The 15,976-nt window shown below is 39.8% G+C and overlaps 1 protein-coding gene across 1 annotated transcript; it reads right to left on the bottom strand.

Moving 5' to 3' along the window:
- Positions 1-4,221: 4,221 nt before the first annotated feature.
- On the bottom strand, positions 4,222-10,794 carry LOC127618129 (cyclin-dependent kinase inhibitor 3-like). Its single transcript, XM_052090415.1, has 8 exons — positions 10,783-10,794; positions 10,179-10,264; positions 10,040-10,095; positions 9,917-9,961; positions 7,899-8,121; positions 4,946-4,977; positions 4,750-4,853; positions 4,222-4,662 (listed from the first exon to the last, which is right to left on the bottom strand). Exons 2-8 carry the CDS (start codon positions 10,253-10,255, stop codon positions 4,573-4,575), a joined length of 627 nt encoding a protein of 208 aa, XP_051946375.1. The 5' UTR covers positions 10,256-10,264; positions 10,783-10,794; the 3' UTR covers positions 4,222-4,572.
- Positions 10,795-15,976: the final 5,182 nt, after the last annotated feature.

Here is a 15,976-nt window from a genome sequence, read left to right as displayed (position 1 = left end):
ATAACTTTACAGATCGTTATTGTAAAAGGTTTAAACAATGTTTTCATGCTTGTTCAGTAAACCATAAACAATTAATGTATATGCACCTGTGGAATGGTCATTAAGACACAGCTTACAGGTGGTAGGCAATTAAGGTCACATTTATAAAAACATAGGACACTAAAGAGACCTTTCTACTGACTCTGAAATCACCAAAATAAAGATGCCCTGGGTCCCTTCTCATCTGCATGAACGTGCCTTAGGCATGCTGCATAGAGGCATGAGGACTGCTGATGTGGCCAGGACAATAAATTGCAATGTCAGTACTGTGAGACACCAGTCAGCACTACAGGGAGACAGGAAGGACAGCTGATCGTCCTCACAGTGGCAGACCACGTGTAACAACACCTGCACAGGATTTGTACATCTGAACAGAGCCGGCATAAGCGAACTAAGTGGCTGCTTAGGGCCCCCGTGGCCACCAGGGGGCCCCCAAGAGCACATGAAATGACAGCTTGATTTAGTTTTTTTGATATACTGTCAATGGACAATGATAATTATGCAAAAACGCAATATTAAGTTAACAGGCTGCAGGATCCAAGCACATTCAGACAGCAAAGTCACAAAAAAGGACATATCCCTCTGGTGCAGTGAAAAGGAAAAAGAAGACAAGAGGAAGAGAAAAACCGCAAGATAAAGGTATGTTAAGAAGCTAGGCTATGTTACGAGCTAACATTAGCTGGCTAGTTAGTTAACATAGCCTATGTAGCATATCTTCTTTTTTAGGAAGGTTTGATTAAACATCCTTAAATAGTCTTGACATCTTAATATACACTCACCTAAAGGATTATTAGGAACACCATACTAATACTGTGTTTGACCCCCTTTCGCCTTCAGAACTGCCTTAATTCTACGTGGCATTGATTCAACAAGGTGCTGAAAGCATTCTTTAGAAATGTTGGCCCATATTGATAGGATAGCATCTTGCAGTTGATGGAGATTTGTGGGATGCATATCCAGGGCACGAAGCTCCCGTTCCACCACATCCCAAAGATGCTCTATTGGGTTGAGATCTGGTGACTGTGGGGGCCATTTTAGTACAGTGAACTCATTGTCATGTTCAAGAAACCAATTTGAAATGACATGGTGCATTATCCTGCTGGAAGTAGCCATCAGAGGATGGGTACATGGTGGCCATAAAGGGATGGACATGGTCAGAAACAATGCTCAGGTAGGCTGTGGCATTTAAACGATGCCCAATTGGCACTAAGGGGCCTAAAGTGTGCCAAGAAAACATACCCCACACCATTACACCACCAGCCTGCACAGTGGTAACAAGGCATGATGGATCCATGTTCTCATTCTGTTTATGCCAAATTCTGACTCTACCATCTGAATGTCTCAACAGAAATTGAGACTCATCAGACCAGGCAACATTTTTCCAGTCTTCAACTGTCCAATTTTGATGAGCTCTTGCAAATTGTAGCCTCTTTTTCCTATTTGTAGTGGAGATGAGTGGTACCCGGTGGGGTCTTCTGCTGTTGTAGCCCATCCACCTCAAGGTTGTGCGTGTTGTGGCTTCACAAATGCTTTGCTGCATACCTCGGTTGTTACGAGTGGTTATTTCAGGCAAAGTTGCTCTTCTATCAGCTTGAATCAGTCGGCCCATTGTCCTCTGACCTCTAGCATCAACAAGGCATTTTTGCCCACAGGACTGCCACATACTGGATGTTTTTCCCTTTTCACACCATTCTTTGTAAACCCTAGAAATGGTTGTGCGTGAAAATCCCAGTAACTGAGCAGATTGTGAAATACTCAGACCGGCCCGTCTGGCACCAACAACCATGCCACGCTCAAAATTGCTTAAATCACCTTTCTTTCCCATTCTGACACATTCAGTTTGGAGTTCAGGAGATTGTCTTGACCAGGACCACACCCCTAAATGCATTGAAGCAACTGCCATGTGATTGGTTGATTAGATAATTGCATGAATGAGAAATTGAACAGGTGTTCCTAATAATCCTTTAGGGGAGTGTATTATATTACAACATATTACTTAGCTAGTTTTATATTAAAGTTTTTGTCTTCTGTGTGAAAATAACTTTCCTGGGTATATATTTTTTGTAACAAAAATAAGCTTCTGTTCCATAAACTTGGTACTGATAACAACTTAACATTTTGGGGTCTTTGCTATTATATACCAAAATCATTATGCCTCAGTTAGATAGTTATATATTAAGAGTTGTTGTTTAGGTGTACAGATGACTTGCTGCTGTGTATAATAATTTGTGTTGAGAAAATAACATTCTGTTCTGTCAAATATGTACTCTTATGAAACATCTCTAGGAGCACTACTGAAATATTTTGGAGGTGGGGCACAACCAACGCCACCTGCCCCAAGTGCCAGTGCTACAGCTGATGATGATGACGATTTTTCAACAATCCCAGATCATTATATTTATATGGATAAACCATGCCTTTTGTGAGACCTTTTTTGTTTTGTTTTTGACAGTTGCATTACCTTCTAATATGACATCTAACATGGCTAGCTTTTATTATTATTATTATTATTATTATTATTATTATTATCATCTTTCATCAGGTCCATCCTCTGCAGGCAAGGAGCACTTCCCAGCACGTACATCCACTAATCCTACCGTTCCTTCCATGTCCGTTTCAACCTCGGCGGATGTGGCATTTTAATAGCACAGGAGCCTTTGTATTTGCTCAGTTACTGTAGAATATCCTGAGATTAATATTTCTAATTATAATTATTAATGTAATTTCCTTATAGGTCCTTCTACTTCTGTGGTCATTGGGATTGATGTCACATCTACCCCCTTAACAACTTCCAGCCTACACCATGGATCAGCAGCTCCTCCAGTTGACCCAGCTGAGTGGTCATCTATCCTGTCCGACTCCGAAAGGACTGATCTGGTAAGCAGAGGGCCACTGCCTATAAAGGAAAACTTCACATTCCCTGAAAAACCTGATGGCCGACGCTTCCACTACACTACAGAAAATAAATTAATGGGGAAATAATGTAAGTGGAGCTGCTCACTTATTCAAAAAGAAATGCAGTCTACAGCTTCTGCTGCAAATTGTTCTCTAGGAAGTCCACAAAACTGGTAACAGAGGATCAACAGGATTGGGTAAATATAGGTGTGCTACTGTTACATTTAAACCATAGAAGGGTAAAATCATGCCAGGCAGACATTGGTATGTTGTAAGCAACACCGCTATAACTAATAAAATTGATAAGGGGTGTGTTAGATTTACAGTGTGCGAATAATCAAGCATTGACAATATTCAATCATATTGGCGGCACAGAGGTGCCCCCAAATCAAATTCTGCTTGGGGCCCCATAAAAGCTTGGGCCGGCCCTGCATCTGAATATCACACCTGTGGGACAGGTACTGGACAGCAACTACAACTGCCCATGTTACACCAGGAACGCACAATCCCTCTAAAAGTGCTCCGACAGTTCGCAATCACCGGCAACAATGTCGCCTTTGGGCACAAACCCACCTTCGCTGGACCAGACAGGACTGTCAAAAAGTGCTCTTTACTGACGAATCAGAGTTTTGTCTCACGAGGGGTGATGGTCGGACTCACGTTTATCGTTGAAGGAATGAGCGTTAACTGAGGCCTGTACTCTGGAGCAGGATCAATTTGGAGGGTCCATTGTAGTCTGGGGCGGTGTGTCACAGCATCATTGGACTGAGCTTGTTGTCATTGCAGGAAATCTCAACGCAGTGCATTGCAGGGAAGACATCCTCCTCCCTCATCTGGTACCCTTCCTGCAGGCTCATGTCAGGAATGTCAGTGTTCTGCCATGGCCAGTAAAGAGCCCGGATCTCAATCCCATTGAGCATGTCTGGGACCTGTTGGATCGGAGGGTGAGGGCTAGGGTCATTCTCCCCAGAAATGCTGAAACTTGCAAGTGCCTAAGTAGAAGAGTTGGGTATCATCTCACAGCAAGAACTGGCAGATCTGGTGCAGTTCATGAGGAGGAGATGCAATGCAGAACTTAATGCAGCTGGTGGCCATATAAGATACTGACTGTTAATTTTTATTTTGACCCCCCCCCCCCATTTGTTCAGGGACACATTATTCCATTTCTGTTAGTCACATGTCTATGAAACATGCTCAGATAATGTCTTAATTGTTGACTCTTTATGTTCATACAAATATGTATACGTTAAGTTTGCTGAAAATAAAAGCAGTTGAAAATGAGGAGTTTCTATACAGTATATATAACCTTTATCACCATTCACTTTCATTGTATTTATGGCTTCCCATACATAAAATAAGCATCAGTCTGGATTTGAACTAGTACTGGTAGCTGGCCAGGATCAGTCAAGACATGTTATGTTTAGGCAATTTGTATATTTAATTGAACAATGTAACTGCAAAGCTAACGCTATACTGTATATTAAGCTCAATATCATAAAATCAATTTATTAAAATACATACTTTTTAAAATGCCATTAGAAAATAACACATGTATTCATGATTAAAATAGAAAATCGCAAGAGCAAAACCACCAATCAACAATTTATTTTGCTTTCACATCATCTGGATGTTTGTGGATCATCTGGACACTGATCTCTCTGAAAGACGCTCTTTGGATCCATGATAGGCTTCAAGCTTTTCCCGAAACTCGTGAAGGAAGTTGTATTGCTATGAAAGACAATGATGAAACCTCATTAACACAGAGACAGAGTTTGGGGAAGTGATGCATTTAGGGTTTTGAATTTTGCCTGTCACCTTGACTGTCTGAATGGCTCCACCCCCTCTCAGCTCCCTAAGGATTTCCAGAGCTTTACTGGGCATCATAGAGACCGAGAGCTGCAACAGCAAACATGCAGCAACTGTGACAAGACAAAATAAACTCATAAACAAACACAAGTGGCTACTAACATTAACCATAACACTGCGCTCTCTTTGAGTGTTTGACACTTACTTAATCCTGACCGCCCCAGTCCTCCGTAACAACTGTGGATGAATTTTTTTTTTTACAGAATTAGAATATGAGAGAAGCTGCAAAATGAGCCATTATAAATGGGCACATGGCCCATATGAGCAACTCAATGTCTTTTTAATATACAATATTATATACTGAATAAAATAACAACAACAACAACAACAACAATATACAATATTCCAAAGTCAAAAGGGTTTGGAACAATATGTGATTTGATTAATTCCCTAAATTACATTTTCTTCCTTTTATTCTGGGTTCAAAGTTAAGCTCAAACAACAGCATTTGTGGCATATTTGGATTACTTTTATGCTGCCTTTAACCTTGTGACTCTGATTCCTTCTGAGAGCAATGTGTTTTTTGTCTTCGCTATACACAATGCATAATTGAATTTCATTTAAACGGACTGATCTCAGTTCAGTACGCTCTGGGCTGTCATATATGTCAAAATAGGAAACATTCTAAACTGTTCTGAGACCAGTGCAGACAAAGAGCACACTGGAGGTTAAGTCATTCACTAAATAGAGAGCAAGGGAACATCCTATAGCTTTCCTACACTGCTAATATCCGTTAGTTCAGTTTCAGGCTGCAGATGATGTTTGGACCACTCAACATTGCCAGACATGGGACAATGGTAATCAGTACATAGATTCAGTAATTATAAATTTTATTTTAACATGGTTGCAGTGATTGCACGATGCAGGCCATTACTTTGAATCAGAATTCATTATGCTAATTTCTGATTGGTGAAATGTCAAAAACATGAATAACCAACACTCCTAGAAACATAATACATTTTATTAAAAAAATAAAAAGACTTTCTATAGCTTGCTATTTAAAATTTCACAACTTAGGCCTACTGTTCCCATGTGAGGACATAGATTTTTAGGAAAACGATTCTCTTCAAAAAAATGTTTTTGCAAGTTAATTAGGTGCTACTAGTTACAAATAACAATGGAAAACGCACACAGCAGTCATCCCCAAATCTCAGGAGGTTAAATGCTTCTTGGAGTTTCAAAGTTTTGGTCACTATTCACTTGAATTGTATGAACATACAGAGCTGAAATATTCTACTAAAATTCTTAGTTTGTGTTCTGCAGAAGAAAGAAAGTCAATCACATCTGGGATGGCATGAAGATGAGTAAATTATGAGAGTTTTCTTTTTTGGGTGAACTATTCCTTAAAAAAAAAAAAGGTTACAGTGTGGCACTTACAATGGAAGTGAATAGGGCCAATTTTGGCGGGTTTAAATACAGAAATGTGAAGCTTATCATTTATTATTTTATCAAAGCACTAACATTAATTCTTCAGTTAAATTGTTTGTATTGTAGGAGCTGTAAAGTTGTTTTAACCATTGATTTTATGGTCGTTTTAGGGTTTACAGAGTTGCATTGTCTTGACAACAAAGTTGTAAAATTGATTCTAACCTTTTCTGAATAAAGTTACAAAACAATTTTATCACTAAAATCATGTTACAATGCATATTGTTTACATCTTGTGGCTATATTTTTGAAACGGTGATTATTTTAACATTTTGGCTCCACTCACTTCCATAGTAAGTGCCTCTCTGTAGCCCAGATATTTTCTTTTTGTTTATTATTATTTTTATGAAAAGTAGGGACAGGGCCTGGGTAGTTCAGCAAGTATTGATGCTGACTACCACCGCTTCAAATTCAAGGTGTGCTAAGTGACTCCCAGCCAGGTCTCCTGAGATAAAACTCTGTCATAATCTATTATTACCAATCATTATAATTTTCATATTTTAATGATAATAAGACAATTAATAGCTTTTATTTTCATTTTTAATCATGAACTTACAGGATGAGCATATAACAGATTATACATTTATTTATTCATGAAGAGAAGAGATGAACAACAGACACCACACGAAGCAGATACATTTTTTTTCTCAGCAGTGAAAGCAGAGGCCACTAAAACACAACATATGAACAACGCAATATAACAAAAAACAAATACAATTAAAATATGAACAAAACACGAAAGAAAATGAACTGAATAGAACTCAATCGACAACTCAAACCTTCCTCCTGGTCCGCATTGACTTAAACTCGCCTGTACGTAATAAAACGCTTCAAGGAAGACTGATGCTGAGCCAATTGTCATTAGATTTTGTTTCTTTGCCTCGGACAGATGACTTCTCGTGGCAGTTTTAATTTGGTTAACCCTTAACACGTATAAATATCACTCACTTTTGCACATTAATCATTGCTCTGCACAATCACAAAAGTGACCGATTGTGGTATCAAAATGGTTAATTTCTCCGAAAAGTGAGGAGTTTGGATCCACTAAATAATTTTTTTCTTCATGCATTTATTTATTTTGTGGAATTTTAGAATTTTCCACGGCACACATGACAACCTTTCACGGCACACTAGTGTGCAGTGATTGGGAAACACTGGGGAAGAGTCACATGGGGTAACCTCCTTGTGGTCGCGATTAGGGGTTCCCGATCTCAATGGAGCAAGTGGTAAGTTGTGCATGGATCGCAGAGAGTAGCATGAGCCTCCACGTGCTGCGAGTCTCCGCAGTGTCATGGACATCGAGCCACATGATAATATGCGCGGACTGACTGTCTCTGAAACAGAGGCAACAGAGACTTGTCCTCCACCACCCGGATTGAGGCGAGTAACCGCACCACCACGAGGATCTACCAAGTAGTGGGAATTGGGCATTCCAAATTGGGGAGAAAAAGGAGGGACAAGTCGAATTGTTTTTCGTGGTAATCAACATTATGCCACAAATGCTGTTGATTTAGCTGAACTTGTATTGAACCAGAGATATTCCTTTAAAATGTTTCTTTGTTGTCAAGTCATTAAAGGGAAAATTATCACACTTTTACTCAGGCTAGACTCCATGTTCTCAGTAATATGCTTTCTTTGCCAATTTCAAGATGAAGTAACAGAGTGTTACTCACTGTATGACAGTCCTACGTTGATTCTGCAGGCATTCCTGTAGTTCTTCCAGTATGCAGCAGCATTGAGAAAGCTCTGGAGCACCTCCGTCTGGGAAAGGAAGGTGATGCACTCTGAGCCCACGCTGAGAATAAACCTCTAACAGACATGGCACTCTGTAGAGCACCAACTCTCCTCTGGTACAGAACACAAACACATCCTCCACACCCTGATCGCACAGCTCAGCTAAACACACACACACACACACACACACACACACACACACACACACACACACACACACACACACACACACACACACACACACACACACCGATATTAATCACAGTTATCCTGGAGTTATTTTTGAGGAGCATATACACAATGAGTTTAACATATATTTTAGACCAGTAGTTTTTGTCAGTGGTTTTGCTTCCGGACACTAATTTCACATTGGATATCAAGTGGCAACCCAACACAGAACAATTATAGGACAGCACAAACCATGCTTATCCTTGTTGGAAGTAAACCTATTTTTAACGTAGTCTGGATTGTATTTTTTCATCTTGGATAGTTTTGTTCATGGTTTTCATGGTAGAGGGGATGTCCGTGTTGGCATAGTCTAATTTGACTAGCTTCTACCAATTTTGTGCCAAATTCCTGTAAAATTTGATTGAATGCAGAGCCTTTAGTGTCAATAACAATAGATATGGGAAGCATTTTCCCTTACCTATTAAAAACTGATTAGCCTGTTTTCTTTACTGTCCTAACAATGCACTATTAAAAGGAATATTCTGGTTTCAACCCATTTAAGCTAAATTGACAGCATTTATGGCATAATGTTGATTACCAGAAAAAAATATTTTGACTTGTCCGTCCGTTTCTTTAAGAAACAAAGAAGCAAAAATAATTTTTACAGTGAGACACTTACAATAGAAGTGAATGGGGCCAATTCGGAGAGTTTAAAGGCAGAAATGTGAAGCTTATTATAAATTAATTGTATCAAAGAACTTGCATTAATTCTTCAGTTAAAAGTTCTGTGATATTTGGGCCGATATGTCAACTTTAGCAGAAAATGCTAGTAAGCGATTCTATCACACAAAATTTAGGTTCACATGCAAATTGTTTAAATCTTGTTGCTAAACTTTTGAAACAGTGAGTATTTTAATGTTTATGGATTGTCCCCATTCACTTCCACTGTATGTGCCTAACTGTAACCCAGATTTTTGCTGTTTTTCTTTGTTTTTTTTTTAAAGAAGGGCTAGATAGACTAAATAAATGTTTGTGGTAATCAATATTATGCCACAAATTCTGTCAATTGAGCTTAAAAAGGAATTTTACAGGTTCAGTACAAGTTAAGATCAGCTGACAGCATTTGTGGCATAATGTTGATTACCACAAAAATTTATTTCAACTCATCCAACCCTTTTCTTTAAAAAAAAGCAAAAATCTGGGTTACAGTAAGGCACTTACAATTTATGTCAATGGGGCCAATTTTTGGAAAGTTTAAAAAGGCAGAAATGAGAAGCTAATAATTTTATAAAATCACTTGCATTAATTCTTCTGTTAATACTTGTGTATTATTTGGGCTTTAAATTTGTTTAAATCGACATATTTACAGTCATTTTAGGGTTTGTTGACATCAGTGTAAAATTGGCTATAACTTTACACAGAAAAGGTTAGTAAGCGAATTTATCACACTAAAATCATGTTAACATGCATATTGTTTATGTCTCGTGGCTACACTTTTGAAACAGTGAGTATTTAAATGGTACAAACACAACACAAACGCTGTTGACATTTCTTAACTTGTAGTGAACCCGGAATTTTCCTTTAACTTGTATTTAACCTGGAATTTTCTTTCAAATGTGTTGTATTTTAATATTTGCATTTAGCATTGTTTTTTGCTTGGTTTTTCTTTGCTGCTCTCCACGACCCTATAAGAACAGACCTGCGGCCCATTTTGGGTCGTGGCACACCAGTTGAGACCCACTGCTTTAGTATTTTATCAATACTGTACATGTGTGGGAGTTAGACTCACCAACGTCTTTTTGCAGGTTTCTTTTGTTGTCTTTATATCTGCATCCTGAAATGAGCATTGAGATTATCTCATACATGGGATGAACACATACAGAGGTATTATTCATTCAGTCACTCACATTACCTGGTAAAGAACAGATTCCAAGAGACTGGGAACACTCTACTACTGATAGAGACAACCTGCAAAAATGCACAAGCTCTAGTCACTCTCAAAAGTGTTTATTTCTCCAGCTGTCGAGTATGGGTGTATATGTGCTCCTTACCATGAGATCTGGAGAGGTGTGGCTTCCTCCTCTCCAAAATCCTCTTCCTCAGATGAGTCAAATCCACTCGTCCTCATTTTCTCTCTCTGCAACAGTACACACGAGGATGTTATGACACCAAGGCCATCAGTCAGCCCCAATCACTATCATAAGGCTGAAATCCTGATATCCAAAAAGCAGATCTGATTCTTATGAAGCTTAACTTATCAGGAGGAATAAGAAGTCAATACAATTTCATACCAAAAAACTGTATACTTGCTGTGAAATTCAAGCAGTCAGTATTTGTAACACACAACATACTCTGTTCGCAAGAGGATATATTTATATACATAGTATAAATATCGTAGCGCACATCTATCGCATATATTTAAAATATGTTACGACTTCGTTTTCATTATCCAAAACCAGGGGCATTGGTTCATTAGTGAATGAGCCAGTGTATGGATAGGTGTGACATTAGCATACAACAGACTCATTGATTTATAAAAAATTCCTGTTTGAAAAACGAATTAAATAAACATTCGACAACAAACAGTTATAAAACCTAAGAATTAACGTCAGCATAAAAACAGTAAATAGTAAGACACTCGTCAAACGAACTCACCAAAACACACTGCTCCTCACTGCGCACGCGCACAATTTTTAAAACGTTCTTGAACTTTTCATCCAATCAAATTGGATACGTGTAAAGACACGTCACGCCTCTGTTTGTGGACACGCCCACTCTACAGTTTCTCTAAAGGTTTCAATGCGAGATTTACATATTAATTACATATTACCGAGTCTAGATGCATTAATTAAAAAAATTAAAGGCTCGTCTATTTGCATGCACAGAATATTACAGATCATTTAAAGAGTAATATAGAGACACAGTGCGTCCCAGAGGCATTCTAGACCTCTGAAATATGAGTGCAGGTTAAATAGAGCTGAGGACAGCAGAACTGCTGATCAGTGAGCTGCTAATGAGCGTGAACCGTGGACTTTAATGAGGGGGCGAAACGTTTCAGTCAAGAGATGTAAATGCATTTGACTATTGAGTATTGTGCATGCAGATTATATCTAAAAATTTTATGAGCTGGATCATGGTTTCTGTAAAATAGGGTGAGTTTATTAAGAGTAGTTTAATCACTTCATATGCTTAGACACGTTTGTATATCAGTGTCAGTATTGGGTGCCTATGTTTACATTTACATTTATGCATTTGGCAGACGCTTTTATCCAAAGCGACTTACAGTGCAATTATTACAGGGACAACCTGGAGTTGAGTGCCTTACTCAAGGACACAGTGGTGGTGGCCGTGGGGTTCAAACCAGCAACCATCTGATTAACAGCCCTGTGCTTTAGCCACCACGCCACCACCACTCCAAAATGTTGCAAAACTTTAATTTAGGATGTATTGTAATATCACTTAATGAATCACTGATGATAATAAACACCCTTATTATTATAACTTAAATAAAATGTAATAATCAGCAATTATTTGCTTTCGCACACTAATTACGACTTTATTTAATGTATTTGTGCGTGTATTCTACGACTTCGGGGTATTAGCATTATGTACAGCGACGTCATTACGTGATGACGTAAAATAACTGGTGAATCGTTTTTTATAACCATTGTTCTGAAATTTCTATGATTTTCGGTTGCACTGGGTGGGAGCATACATCAATACTCACGAGTTTTCTGTTTCGCGTTAAAGTGACTCTGAAAATATCAGTGCCTGCATGGATTAAATCTCATCTAATGCCTCCTACACACTACACGACTTTCAAAGACGTCGGATCGTGGTACCGTTCATATTACACAACTGTCTGTCTTGTCATGGACGTTTTGAAATTACACTAGGAATCGGTGACAGAGTACATGCAAGAAGTGATACGAGATATCAAAACAAATGCATGATCATATGTTCAGAATATTATGTGTATGTTTTTAATCCATTCATCCATCCATCTTCAACCGCTTAGCCGAAGTCGGATTGCTGGGGCAGCAGCTCCAGCAGGGGGCCCCAAACTTCCCTATCCCGAGCCACATTAACCAGCTCTGACTGGGGGACCCCGAGGCATTCCCAGGCCAGTGTGGAGATGTAATCTCTCCACGTAATCCTGGGTCTTCCCCAAGGCCTCCTCCCAGCTGGACGTGCCTGAAACACCTCCCTAGGGAGGCGGCCAGTGGGCATCCTTACCAGATGCCCAAACCATCTCAACTGACTCCTTTCGACGCAAATTAAGGTTTTTAATCAAATATTTTATTGGTTACAATATGAAAAAGTACCTCCAACTGAAAAATCAACCCATTTGCTTACCTGACTGTCCAAGAGAATTGGCAATTTATCTCCAACTCTTCTCTTTCTCCACCCGGTTGTGGTATAGTTCAGATAAAAAATAAATAGACGCTGGTGCTCCTGCCATTGTTCCACTAATTTTTCCTTCATTTCTTCAGTCCAATGAGACTTTCTTGATACCGCAGCCATGCTAGTTGATGTTCTATTGCAGGTACATCAGGACTCCTCCTACTGAAACGTCCCGTGCCTCTTTCTTGCTCTCTCTCTTTCTTGGTGTTCACCTGGCGGAGAACCTTACCTGGTCCCTCAACACCAGCTCTATTACCAAGAAAGCCCAGCAGCGTCTCTACTTTCTTCGAAGGCTGAGGAAAGCACATCTCCCACCCCCCATCCTCACTACATTCTATAGAGGGACTATTGAGAGCATCCTGAGCAGCTGCATCACTGCCTGGTTTGGGAATTGCACCGTTTCGGACCACAAAGCCCTGCAGAGGATAGTGAGAACAGCAGAGAAGATAATAGGGGTCTCTCTTCCCTGCAAGTGCACATTATGTAGAAATGTTATTTAGTCTGTGTAGTCTCATGTGGTTCTGTGTTTGTCCTATGTTGTTTTATGTAGCGTCATGGTCCTGGAGGAACGTTGTCTCGTTTCGCTGTGTACTGTACTTACTGAATATGGTTGAATGACAATAAAAACCACTTGACTTCACTCATTGGCTGTAGGTCATTGGCTGCTCAATTCAAATTTCAAATGGTCTTTTGCGTCACTCTTAACGTGACACACAACGATGATGTCAAAAATCGGTGACTGCAGCACGGAACATCACAATATTTACTAGTCTCCTCCGTCGCTGAGTTTTTCTTGTGCGACAGAGGAGTTCTGCACTACGACTTTGGAGAGCGAGATGATGAAACTCATAGAAATTTTTTTCCCACATCTGTTTTGAAAGCATCGTCACGTGGGTATGCCTATGTCGTTACCAAAGCAATTCTATTCAGATAGGTTGGTTATGTTTCAAACCTGATTTGATCACTTGCAATTATAAGTGCGTACAGTCTGCCTGAAAAGATCCGATTTGAGAAAAATTCTGATTTGCCTGCAGTCGGAACATAGCCTAAATGTATGTATGTATATATGTGTGTGTGTGTGTGTGTATTTGTATATACAGTGGGTACGGAAAGTATTCAGACCCCCTTAAATGTTTCACTCTTTGTTATATTGCAGCCATTTGCTAAAATCATTTAAGTTCTTTTTTTTTCCTCATTATTGTACACACAGCACCCCATATTGACAGAAAAACACAGAATTGTTGACATTTTTGCACATTTATTAAAAAAGAAAAACTGAAATATCACATGGTCCTAAGTATTCAGACCCTTTGCTGTGACACTCATATATTTAACTCAGGTGCTGTCCATTTCTTCTGATCATCCTTGAGATGGTTCTACACCTTCAATTGAGTCCAGCTGTGTTTGATTATACTGATTGGACTTGATTAGGAAAGCCACACACCTGTCTATATAAGACCTTACAGCTCACAGTGCATGTCAGAGCAAATGAGAATCATGAGGTCAAAGGAACTGCCTGAAGAGCTCAGAGACAGAATTGTGGCAAGGCACAGATCTGGCCAAGGTTACAAAAAAATGTCTGCTGCCCTTAAGGTTCATAAGAGCACAGTGGCCTCCATAATCCTTAAATGGAAGACGTCTGGGACGACCAGAACCCTTCCTAGAGCTGGCCGTCTGGCCAAACTGAGCTATCGGGGAGAAGAGCCTTGGTGAGAGAGGTAAAGAAGAACCCAAAGATCACTGTGGCTGAGCTCCAGAGATGCAGTCGGGAGATGGGAGAAAGTTGTAGTAAGTCAACCATCACTGCAGCCATCCACCAGTCAGGGCTTTATGGCAGAGTGGCCCGACGGAAGCCTCTCCTCAGTGCAAGACACATGAAAGCCTGCATGGGTTTGCTAAAAACACCTGAAGGACTCCAAGATGGTGATAAATAAGATTCTCTGGTCTGATGAGACTAAGATAGAACTTTTTGGCCTTAATTCTAAGCGGTATGTGTGGAGAAAACCAGGCACTGCTCATCACCTGTCCAATACAGTCTCAACAGTGAAGCATGGTGGTGGCAGCATCATGCTGTGGGGGTGTTTTTCAGCTGCAGGGACAGGACGACTGGTTGCAATCGAGGGAAAGATGAATGCGGCCAAGTACAGGGATATCCTGGACGAAAACCTTCTCCAGAGTGCTCTGGACCTCAGACTGGGCCGAAGGTTCACCTTCCAACAAGACAATAATCCCTAAGCACACCGCTAAAATAACGAAGAAGTGGCTTCACAACAACTCCGTGACTGTTCTTGAATGGCCCAGCCAGAGCCCTGACTTAAACCCAATTGAGCATCTCTGGAGAGACCTGAAAATGGCTGTCCACCAACGTTTACCATCCAACCTCACAGAACTGGAGAGGATCTGCAAGGAGGAATGGCAGAGGATACCCAAATCCAGATGTGAAAAACTTGTTGCATCTTTCCCAAAAAGACTCATGGCTGTATTAGATCAAAAGGGTGCTTCTACTAAATACTGAACAAAGGGTCTGAATACTTAGGACCATGTGATATTTCAGTTTTCTTTTTAATAACTGTGCAAAAATGTCAACAATTTTGTGTTTTTCTGTCAATATGAGGTGCTGTGTGTACAATAATGAGGAAAAAAATGAACTTAAATGATTTTAGCAAATGGCTGCAATATAACAGAGTGAAAAATTTAAGGGGGTCATATATGTGTATGTATATATATATATAAATTCATTCTGTGGAAGGGACAGGACTAAAAAATTATCGACCAATCATTGCATTCGGTCCAAATGTAATGATAGGATGTCCATCCTGTCTGTCAATCTATATTTGCATACCACCGCGCAACTTGTTCGCGCAGACAATCACATGTCATCAGCACAGGTTCCTTGACTGTGTGCAGAGCGAGCGCGAGACTTATGTTCATTATTATTGTAATGTCTAACCTGTGAATGAGACATGAGGTAATCTGGAACCATCGCTATCGATTCCACCAACACGTCTCTCCTCCTGTCACTTAGACTCTGTGTGTTCATGTGTAATAGAGGAGGCGTGGCTTTGGAGACACCTCTGAAGCGAGGGCAGGTTCTATGCTTTCAAAGCTAGTTTGCTAACTGCTAACCTCTCTAGCACCCTAGTTTTAAACAAGATTTTCTTTCTTTTTTTTTTTTTTTTTATACCTTTTCCACTTTCTTTTGTAGGGTGGAGCAGTTTGGCTGGTATATTTTTCTCCACCTGGGATTCACTTGCAGGGAGACCAGGTCTTAGTAAAACAAACAAATACACAAATATTTTTGTTTATATAATCCAACACATGGATTGAATAAAATGGCTGCAAAGCGAGCATCAGTTTTAAGAATTAAGCTTCTGGTGTCCTGGTGTTTTCTTTCTGTGTCATAAGACACCAAACATAGATCTCATTAGTCAGAGTGTCTCCACAG

Source organism: Xyrauchen texanus, chromosome 24 (genome assembly GCF_025860055.1).
Source record: "Xyrauchen texanus isolate HMW12.3.18 chromosome 24, RBS_HiC_50CHRs, whole genome shotgun sequence".
Lineage (NCBI taxonomy): Eukaryota > Metazoa > Chordata > Actinopteri > Cypriniformes > Catostomidae > Xyrauchen > Xyrauchen texanus.
The sequence above is the reverse complement of the archived record's forward strand: the minus strand, read 5'-3'. Positions and strand labels throughout refer to the sequence as shown.

Excerpts from the sequence above, each read along its gene's own strand:
- LOC127618129 (XM_052090415.1), bottom strand. The coding sequence starts at position 10,255 with ATGAGGACGAGTGGATTTGACTCATCTGAGGAAGAGGATTTTGGAGAG. Across the intron at positions 10,096-10,178 it reads ACACCTCTCCAGATCTCATG|GTTGTCTCTATCAGTAGTAG; the intron begins GTAAGGAGCACA and ends GCATTTTTGCAG. Across the intron at positions 8,122-9,916 it reads AAACCTGCAAAAAGACGTTG|CTGAGCTGTGCGATCAGGGT; the intron begins GTGAGTCTAACT and ends GTGTGTGTTTAG.